The following is a 10,942-nucleotide window of genomic DNA, read 5'->3' as shown; positions in this document are numbered from 1 at the left end:
AGAATAAAAGACCTATTATACTCTAGAAATGTTGGTCTTACTTAAAAATGTACACTTTTAGTTGTGTTCGGTGTTAAAAATATATTATTTGGCTCTTACGTAAATACATTTTAAAATATTTGGCTTCTTGGCTCTCTCAGCCAAAAAGGTTCCCGACCTCTGCTCTAACCACTAGGCCACCTATGAATCAATGTACAGTGTGTACTGTAATATGTTCTCAATCCCCAAATATCTTCACTTCGGTCCACTTCCTCTTCCTGTACAAAGCTTTTACAAGTCATAATTAATGAGCGAAGCCCCCCACTGTGTCCTCTGCGCTCAGCGTAGGCCCGAATTCAGCAATTCTGCCTTTGTCCAATTTAATGTGATCTGAAGACCAGCTTTGCATAGTCGACCGTCCAATGACCTTGTCGCGTAATCGTGGGCTTTGTCGGACATCTCAGCCTGACAAATCTGCAGCAACTAATCTCCATCTACCCCGAGAAGACTCTGCTGAGTTCCATAGTTTGTGTTTGATGCAAAAGAAGAGAGCGGCTGGAAGCCGTTCAAACATGAAATACGTCTGAGGGGAAATCCACTGTGGAGAATATTGTTGTGTGTGCACATCTTCATGCTGCCTCTGGGAAATATGCTCTTTCCTATAGATGGCACATATTTCCATGATTATTCTTTGATTTCCATACACACGCTTTTGGTGTATGGCCGCAGGTGTCAAGGTGGAAAAATCATTTGCAGAGTTAAGTGTCAGTGTTGAGCTGACTTGCATTTCTCTTGGACCACTCGAACCGCGCAAACAGTGTGTGAGTGTGTGTGTGTGTGTGTGTGTGTGTGGTGGTGCGGTTGGGGGTGTTTGACCACATCAGCACATTAACCATTAGCGATGATTAGTGTCGTTGCTGAATATTGGCATCTGCTAACAAGATGTTGGTGGTCTTTACTTAAAGGGGAACATTATCACAATTTCAAAAGGGTTAAAAACAATAAAAATCCGTTCTCAGTGGCTTGTTGTATTTTTTGAAGTTTTTTTCAACATTTTACCGGTCCCGGAATATCCCTAAATAAAGCTTTTGCTATCTTCAAAACCACTATCCATTTCCCTGTGATGTCATACAGGGCTGCCAATACAAACAACATGGCGGTTACCACAGCAAGATATAGCGACATTAGCTCGGATTCAGACTCGGATTTCAGCGGCTTAAGCGATTCAACAGATGACGCATGTATTGAAACAGATGGTCGGAGTATGGAGGCAGATAGCGAAAACGAAATTGAAGAAGAAACTGAAGCTATTGAGCGAATAGCTATTGACGCTTTTCGGCCATAGCGTGGGTGTACCTAATGAAGTGGCCCATAGCATGGCTGCCTTATTAGCATCGCCGGTAAAATGTGCGGACCAAACGATCAGGACTTTTGCATCTTGTGACACTGGAGCAACTTAAATATGTCGATTGGTAAGTGTTTGTTTCGCATTAAATGTGGGTATCTAGTTTCAAATGTACATACAGCTAGCGTAAATAGCATGTTAGCATCGATTAGCTGGCAGTCATGCCGTGACCAAATATGTCTGATTAGCACATAAGTCAACAACATCAACAAAACTCACCTTTGTGATTTTGTTGACTTAATGGTTGCAAATGCATCTGCAGGTTATCCATACATCTCTGTGCCATGTCTGTCTTAGCATCGCCGCTCAAATGTGGAGACACTCTGGTACATTCAATGGGGGTCTGGCGGCAGATTTCTTGCCAGTGGTGCAACTTGAATCCCTCCCTGTTAGTGTTGTTACACCCTCCGACAACACACCCACCAGGCATGATGTCTCCAAGGTTCCAAAAAATAGTCGAAAAAACGGAAAATAACAGAGCTGAGACCCGGTGTTTGTAATGTGAAAATGAAAATGGCGGCTGTGTTACCTCGGTGACGTCACGTTCTGACGTCATCGCTAAAAGACCGATAAAAAGAAAGGCGTTTAATTGGCCAAAATTCACCCATTTAGAGTTCGGAAATCGGTTGAAAAAATACATGGTCTTGTTTTCTGCAACATCAAGGTATATATTGACGCTTGCATAGGTTTGGTGATAATGTTCCCCTTTAAGGCCACGTATGCGAGTCAAAGATCTGCGACATGAAAGGAGAATTCTGCTGTTTTTAGGAATTCCATCCATTTTCTTCGGCTTATTCGAGGTTTGCCTAAGCAGGGAAGCCCAGACTTCCCTCTCCCCAGCCACTTTGTCCAGCTCCTCCCGGGGGATCCCGAGGTGTTCCCAGACCAGCCGGGATACATAGTCTTCCCAACGTGTCCTGGGTCTTCCCCGTGGCCTCCTGCCGGTCGGACGTGCCCTTAATGGGTGGCATCCTGAGCATATGCCCGAACCACCTCATCTGGCTCCTCTCCATGTGAAGGAGCAGCGGCTTTACTTTGAGTTCCTCCCGGATGGCAGAGCTTCTCACCCTATCTCTAAGGGAGAGACCCTCCACCTGGCGGAGGAAACTCGTTTCGGCCGCTTGTACCCGTGATCTTGTCCTTTCGGTCATAACCCAAAGCTCATGACCTTAAGTGAGGATGGGAACGTAGATCGCCCTTCAAATTGAGAGCTTTGCCTTCCGGCTCAGCTCCTTCTTCACAACGGATCGATACAGTGTTCGCATTGCTGAAGACGCCACACCGATCTCACCATCCACTCTTCTCTCACTTGTGAACAAGATTCCAAGGTACTTGAACTCCTCCAGTTGGGGCAAGATCTTCTCCCCAACCTGGAGATGGCACTCCACCCTTGAACCACAGACTCGGACTTGGAGGTGCCGATTCCCATCCCAGTCGCTTCACACTCGGCTGCGAACCGATCCAGTGAGAATTACCTGCAAAAAAATTGTCTAAAATCTGGTAAATTAATCTGATAGGAACACTTTGTTGTTTTTTTTTTAAGAACAAAACACCATCGACTGTATGCTCTTCAAAGATTCTTTATATGAGAAAGACAATTTGCTGTTTTTAAAAAGAAAACTAGACTGCCACATATGCTCGTCAAAGATCCTCAAGTTACTGGCACGGTAGCTCTACCAACCGAGCTATACCGACGTATTTATTTTTCAATAAGAAAAGTCTATGGCGTGTTGCTTTTCAGCTTCCGCCACTCTCACTGTTCGCTCCTCGGCGTAGCTTTTCAGCCGTCCACGTCGTCTGCTTCTGCCTCTCGCTCTCTTCCGCGTTGCATGCACTGCTGGTTGTCGTTTTGTCTCTCCCTCTCGTTCCTTCCATGTTGGGCGCCAAATGTGACGGTCGTTCCCTACCCCTTCCACAGATATCACTTTACAAGAGTCAGTTGTGCCGTTTTAACAAGTTTTAATCACCATGTGATTTAGCAAACACTCCTCCAGTACAATCTTTTCAGATGCTGTCTCTCTGGTTTCTCGCACCCCTCACCTCCACTGGCAGCTCACTCTTAAAGACAACAGCTGATTAGATTAACACGTACTACCTGCGAAATCTAATCACCTGCCAGCTGCGTCTCGCTGTCCTGCACATGCCCCGCCCCTAGTCGATGGTGCTCCGCCCTCAACACCATTGACTGAGACAGTGACCTTTTGCTCCTGCATTGCGCTGATCACAACCTCCCCCCACAGTTTTACTTCTTGTTTTGTGCTCCTATTTTAATGGCTTTTTGTCTTTTTTCGGTATTTTCCTGTAGCAGTTTCATGTCTTCCTATGAGCGATATTTCCCGCATCTATTTTGTTTTAGCAATCAATAATATTTCAGTTGTTTTTATCCTTCTTTGTGGGGACATTGTTGATCGTCATTTCATGTTCGAATGTACTTTGCGGACGCCGTCTTTGCTCCACAGTAAGTCTTTGCTGTCGTCCAGCATTCTGTTTTTGTTTACTGTGTGGCCAGTTTCATTCTGCACAGCCTTCCCTAAGTTTCACTGGCTTTTCTTAGGGGCACTCACCTTTTGTTTAGTTGTGCTTTAAGCATTAGATACCTTTTTACCTGCACTCTGCCTTCCGCTGTTTCCGACATCTACAAAGCAATTAGCTACCGGCTGCCACCTACTGGTATGGAAGAGTATTACACGGTTACTCTGCCGAGCTCTAGACAGCACCGACACTCAACAACAACACATAATTTGCAGACTATAATTATTGGTTTGCGAAAAATATTTTTAACCCAAATAGGTGAAACTAGATCATCTCCCACGGCACACCAGACTGGGTCCCGCGGCACAGGCACAGTGGTTGAAAAACACTGCTCTATATGACAACATTCTGGTGTTTTTAGAAATCTGCTGCAGAAACGTTAGTTATTGCCAAGACGCGGACTAAATCGATGGATTGCGTGCAAATTGACTGTGGATAAGTCGCGTCTTGAAGCATTTGGAGTCAAAAGGAGCGCAGTACTTGACCACCACCAGCAGAGGCGCTGTGGTGTTGCCTACAGAAGGAAGACATGTTATTATCAAAGAGAAGCTGAGCTACATCTGGTGCATGCATGATGCAGATGTTTGGTATTTCCTGCTGAAAATTTGAAATAAAAGTATTGAATCTCTTTTTCGCTGCACTTAGTCGAATCTCCCATCTTTAGAATAAATTCTTTAGTTTGTAATTCAACCAAGAAGGGTAAACGCTTCAGGAAACGCTGTTAATTAGGCCTGCTCCACAATATATTGACCTGCAAATTATTGCTGATAAATCATTTTACTTAAAGAGGGGAACCGGAGGGTGTGTTCCAACTATGGTGGGATCACACTCCTCAGCCTTCCCGGTAAGGTCTATTCAGGTGTACTTGAGAGGAGGCTTCGCCGGATAGTCGAACCTCGGATTCAGGAGGAACAGTGTGGTTTTCGTCCTGGTCGTGGAACTGTGGACCAGCTCTATACTCTCGGCAGGGTTCTTGAGGGTGCATGGGAGTTTGCCCAACCAGTCTACATGTGCTTTGTGGACTTGGAGAAGGGATTACCCCGGAAGTCCTGTGGGGAGTGCTCAGAGAGTATGGGGTACCGGACTGTCTTATTGTGGCAGTCCACTCCCTGTATGATCAGTGTCAGAGCTTGGTCCGCATTGCCGGCAGTAAGTCGGACACGTTTCCAGTGAGGGTTGGACTCTGCCAAGGCTGTCCTTTGTCACCCATTCTGTTCATAACTTTTATAGACAGAATTTCTAGGCGCAGTCAAGGCGTTGAGGGGATCCGGTTAAGTGGCTGCAGGATTGGTCCTGATGGCTTCATCTGGCCAGGATCTTCAGCTCTCACTAGATCGGTTCGCAGCCGAGTGTGAAGCCACTGGGATGAGAATCGGCACCTCCAAGTCCGAGTCCATGGTCCGGGTGCCATCTCCGGGTTGGGGAGGAGACCCTGCCCCAAGTGGGAGTGTTCAAATACCTCGGAGTCTTGTTCACGAGAGAGGGAAGAGTGGATGGTGAGATCGACAGGCGGATCGGTGCGGCGTCTTCAGTAATGCGGACGTTGTATCGATCCGTTGTGGTGAAGAAGGAGCTGAGCCGGAAGGCAAAGCTCTCAATTTACCGGTCGATCTACGTTCCCATCCTCACCTATGGTCATGAGCTTTGGGTTATGACCGAAAGGGCAAGATAATAATAATAATAATAATAATTTTCTATTGTTAGATACTCTAAGCGCTCACAGTGAAGTTGGAACCCATCATTCATTCACACCTGGTGGTGGTAAGCTACATCAGGAGCCACAGATGCCCTGGGGTAGACTGACGGAAGCGTGGCTGCCAGTTTGCGCCTACGGCCCCTCCGACCACCACCTATCATTCATTCATCATTCATTCACCAGTGTGAGCGGCTGCGGTGGCAAAGGTGAAGTGTCCTGCCCAAGGACACAACGGCAGCGATTTGGATGTCAATAGGTGGGAAGCGAACCTGCAACCTTCAGGTTTCTGGCATGGCCGCTCTACCCACGACGCCATGCCGCCCCAAAGATCACGGGTACAAGCGGCCGAATTGAGTTTCCTCCGCCGGGAGGCGGGTCTCTCCCTTAGAGATAGGGTGAGAAGCTCTGCCATCCGGGAGGAACTCAAAGTAAAGCCGCTGCTCCTTCACATGGAGAGGAGCCAGATGAGGTGGTTCGGGCATCTGGTCAGGATGCCACCCGAACGCCTCCCTAGGGAGGTGTTTAGGGCACGGCCAACCAGTAGGAGGCCACGGGGAAGACCCAGGACACGTTGGGAAGACTATGTCTACCGGCTGGCCTGGGAACGCCTCGGGATCCTCCGGGAAGAGCTGGACGAAGTGGCTGGGGAAAGGAAAGTCTGGGCTTCACTGCTTAGGCTGCTGCCCCCGCAACCCGACCTCAGATAAGCGGAAGAAGATGGATGGATGGATGGATGGATGGAGTGGGGGAGGAGTTAATTCTGCTTATTATTATTATTTAGTGAGCTATAATTATTAGACTTGCATGAAAAAATAAACACATCGGGTATTAATAAATAAAGCATTTCTGATTCTGACGTGTTCCCCATGCTTACCCATCAGGCCTTGCTGCAGGTCTAGGATGACCGGGAAGACCCAGACCAGCAACGTGACGAACAAGAATGACCCGCGCTCGCTCAACTCCCGCGCCTTCATCGGCAACCTCAACACGGCGGTGGTGACCAAGGCCGACATCGAGGCCATCTTCGCCAAGTACGGCAAGATCCTGGGCTGCTCCGTGCACAAGGGCTTCGCCTTCGTCCAGTACGCCAGCGAGAGGAACGCCAGGGCGGCCGTGGCCGGGGAGAACGCCAGAGTCATCGCGGGACAATCGCTAGGTAATGTCGCTCTAAAGCTGTTTATTATTATTATTATACCGCCGCTTCTTTGAGCTGTAATTTGACCCCCTTAACATGCTTCAAAATTCACCAAATTTAACACACACATCAGGACTGGTAGAAAATTGCCATGTAATAAAAAAACAAACTCCAAAACTCAAAATTGCGCTCTAGCGCCTCCTAGGAAAAAACAGACAAAACTGCTTGTAACTTCCGTTAGGAATGTCGTAGAGAGATGAAACAAAAACATCTATGTAGGTTCGACTTAGACCTACATTTCGTACACTTACATGCTTCAGCAAAAATCAACAGAAAGTTGCCATAAACCAGTTCAAAACCAAAGTTTCCTAAAAAATGTCATTTTTGCCTCTTTGAGCTGTCTTTTTTATTTTTTATTTTTTTGTCATGAAAAAGGGACGTTTTTGTCTTGAAAAAGGGAGGTTTTTGTGGTTGGTGCACTAATTGTAAGTGTATATTGTGTTTTTATGTTGATTTAATAAAAAATAAAAAATAAAAATATATATATATATATATTTTAAAATAAAAATTTATAAAAAATTCTTTTGCGGCCCGGTACCAATCGGCCCGGTGGTTGGGGACCACTGGTTTACATGTTACCCTTTAGTCCAGTGGGGCGTTTGGTACCGGGCCGCAGAAGCATTTTTTATAAATTTTTATTAAAAAAATAATATATATATATATATATATATATATAAATATATATATATATATATATATATATATATATATATATATATATATATTAAATCAACATAAAAAACACAATATACACTTACAATTAGTGCACCAACCACAAAAACCTCCCTTTTTCATGACAAAGAAGAAGAAAAAAAAAAAAAAAGGACACCCACCACACCACCCACCCCCCGCCCTGGCCGCGGGACAAATTATTACGCGTTGTCCGGTCCGCGGATACAAAAAAGGTTGGGGACCACTGCTTTAGTCGACTAAATCTACCGTAGTCTTCGTCGACTATAATCTTATGATATTTCGTCAACTAAAACGAGACTAAAACTAAAACAATTTAAATAACTAAATTATGACTAAAACTAAATTACATTTTAGTCAAAAGACTATGACTAAAACAAAATCAAATTTTGCTGTCAAAATCAACACTGGTTGGCAAGTATGAGTATTAGCGGTGAATGTGGTGTCATACAGCGGCACCGACGCTGTATGACACCGGCGGGCCAGCTCTAATGCTAAATTGATATTGCCTCAAGGGCCAAATGAAATTACACGGCGGGCCAGAGTTTGACAGCCATGCTGTATAGTATTTCTCCAGCAGTGGTCATGTGGGGACATGAAGAATGGTACTTTGAGAGGTAATCATCGAAGTGGGACATCACTGAAGGCCCAGGTGGGAAACGCCACTCATCCGTGTCACTTTTACAATAGTGGCTGCATTAAAAAACGCACAAGAAGGTGCAGGTTTTATTTAACTGCACCTCCACCCGATGAATTTTTATGCCTTATCTTTAAAACATTACCTTGGCATTAAGGCTGCTGGAAGTGTGCTCTCTCAACAACGGCTGCAGTCTCCTCATTCTTTTTCTTCTTAAATCAAATCACACGTCGTGATGAGTGACAGGAGGAGCTGTCATTTCGCCGTGACAGGAAGTTCACAGAGGTCAGATAGGAAATGCTTGGAGAAATACAATTTGGCTCCTCCCCTCTACGAAGATAACTCACTTGTGACGCAAAAATCCCTTTCAATGTGCTAGAATGGCGACCGATAATGAACTTTCTTCTAATGACTTTGTCTTTACTCAAAGTATCACTGCATTAGTAATCATACACTCCTGAATGTTGCCATAGCGACGCTGTCTTGTGTGCCATGGTGGTCCTGCAGCGCCCCCTGGAGGATGACATGCATGCTGCACATGATTGCTTTTAATGACATTTCAGTTTGTGGAAAAGTGCTGTGGATTTTTCACAGTATGCTTAATGTGCGTATTGCATCCATCCATTTTCTATCGCTTGTCCCTCTCCAAGCCTATCTCTCCTGCATTTGGGCGGAAGGCGGGGTACACCCTGGACAAGTGGCCACCTCATCACAGGGCCAACACAGATAGACAACATTCACACTCAAATTCACACACTAAGGCAGGGGTAGGGAACCTATGGCTCTAGAGCCAGATGTGGCTCTTTTGATGACTGCATCTGGCTCTCAGATAAATCTTAGCTGACATTGCTTAACACGATAAGTAATGAATAATTCCGCTGGTAATCACAGTGTTAAAAATAACGTTGAAATTATAAAACATTCTCATGCATTTTAATCCAACCATCCGTTTTCTATCGCACCCGTTCAAGATGTTGCATTAATGATAAGAAGTATTATATTTATTATTGGCTACCTTAGAGCAGGGGTCACCAACCTTTTTGAAACCAAGAGCTACTTCCTGGGTACTGATTAATGCGAAGGGCTACCAGTTTGATACACACTTAAATAAATTCCCAGAAATAGCCAATTTGCTCAATTCTACTTTAATAAATAAATATATATATATAAAAAAATGGGTATTTCTGTCTGTCATTCCGTCGTACATTTTATTTCCTTTTACGGAAGATTTTTTTGTAGAGAATAAATGATGAAAAAAACACTTAATTGAATGGTTTAAAAGTGGAGAAATCACGAAAAAAATGAAAACTCAATTTTGAAACGTAGTGTATCTTCAATTTCAACTCTTTAAAATTCAAGCTGATTCAAATCTTTTTGCAAAACTTAAAAAATAATTCATGGAACATCATTAGTAATTTTTCCCCATCAAGATTAATTTTAGAATTTTGATGACATGTTTTAAATAGGTTAAAATCCAATCTGCACTTTGTTAGAATATATCAATCAATCAATCAATGTTTACTTATATAGCCCTAAATCACTAGTGTCTCAAAGGGCTGCACAAACCACTACGACATCCTCGGTAGGCCCACATAAGGGCAAGGAAAACTCACACCCAGTGGGACGTCGGTGACAATGATGACTATGAGAACCTTGGAGAGGAGGAAAGCAATGGATGTCGAGCGGGTCTAACATGATACTGTGAAAGTTCAATCCATAATGGATCCAACACAGTCGCAAGAGTCCAGTCCAAAGCGGATCCAACACAGCAGTGAGAGTCCCGTTCACAGCGGAGCCAGCAGGAAACCATCCCAAGCGGATGCGGATCAGCAGCGCAGAGATGTCCCCAGCCGATACACAGGCAAGCAGTACATGGCCACCGGATTGGACCGGACTCCCTCCACAAAGGAGAGTGGGACATAGAAAAAAAAGAAAAGAAACGGCAGATCAACTGGTCTAAAAAGGGAGTCTATTTAAAGGCTAGAGTATACAAATGAGTTTTAAGGTGAGACTTAAATGCTTCTACTGAGGTGGCATCTCGAACTGTTACCGGGAGGGCATTCCAGAGTACTGGAGCCCGAACGGAAAACGCTCTATAGCCCGCAGACTTTTTTTGGGCTTTGGGAATCACTAATAAGCCGGAGTCCTTTGAAGGCAGATTTCTTGCCGGGACATATGGTACAATACAATCGGCAAGATAGGATGGAGCTAGACCGTGTAGTATTTTATACGTAAGTAGTAAAACCTTAAAGTCACATCTTAAGTGCACAGGAAGCCAGTGCAGGTGAGCCAGTATAGGTATATATGTATGTATATATGTATATAAAGGTATATACAGTACAGGCGTAATGTGATCAAACTTTCTTGTTCTTGTCAAAAGTCTAGCAGCCGCATTTTGTACCAACTGTAATCTTTTAATGCTAGACATGGGGAGACCCCAAAATAACACGTTACAGTAATCGAGGCGAGACGTAACAAACGCATGGATAATGATCTCGGCGTCTTTAGTGGACAAAATGGAGCGAATTTTAGCGATATTACGGAGATGAAAGAAGGCCGTTTTAGTAACGCTTTTAATGTGTGCCTCAAAGGAGAGAGTTGGGTCGAAGATAAAAAATTGGACCAAGCTATATTTCTAACAAAGACAAATCATTATTTCTTCTAGATTTTCCAGAACAAAAATTTTAAAAGAAATTCAAAAGACTTTGAAATAAGATTTAAATTTGATTCTACAGATTTTCTAGATTTGCCAGTATAATTTTTTTGAATTTTAATCAGGAAAAGTTTGAAGAAATATTTCACAAATAT

The 10,942-nt window shown here is 44.2% G+C and overlaps 1 protein-coding gene across 3 annotated transcripts in view; it reads left to right on the top strand.

Moving 5' to 3' along the window:
* The window catches only part of LOC133568891 (RNA-binding Raly-like protein), an 82,930-nt gene that overhangs the window by 35,334 nt on the left and 36,654 nt on the right, over positions 1-10,942 (top strand). For all 3 annotated transcript variants that reach the window (XM_061921086.1, XM_061921084.1, XM_061921085.1), the window contains one exon: positions 6,494-6,768. In XM_061921086.1, coding sequence (XP_061777070.1) covers positions 6,513-6,768 — 256 coding nt within the window. In that variant the 5' untranslated portion in view covers positions 6,494-6,512. The remainder of the gene's footprint in view (positions 1-6,493; positions 6,769-10,942) is intronic.

This window comes from Nerophis ophidion, linkage group LG14, assembly GCF_033978795.1.
Source record: "Nerophis ophidion isolate RoL-2023_Sa linkage group LG14, RoL_Noph_v1.0, whole genome shotgun sequence".
Taxonomy (NCBI): Eukaryota; Metazoa; Chordata; class Actinopteri; order Syngnathiformes; family Syngnathidae; genus Nerophis; species Nerophis ophidion.
Note: the sequence above shows the minus strand (reverse complement) of the source record. Positions and strands in the feature narration are given on the sequence as shown.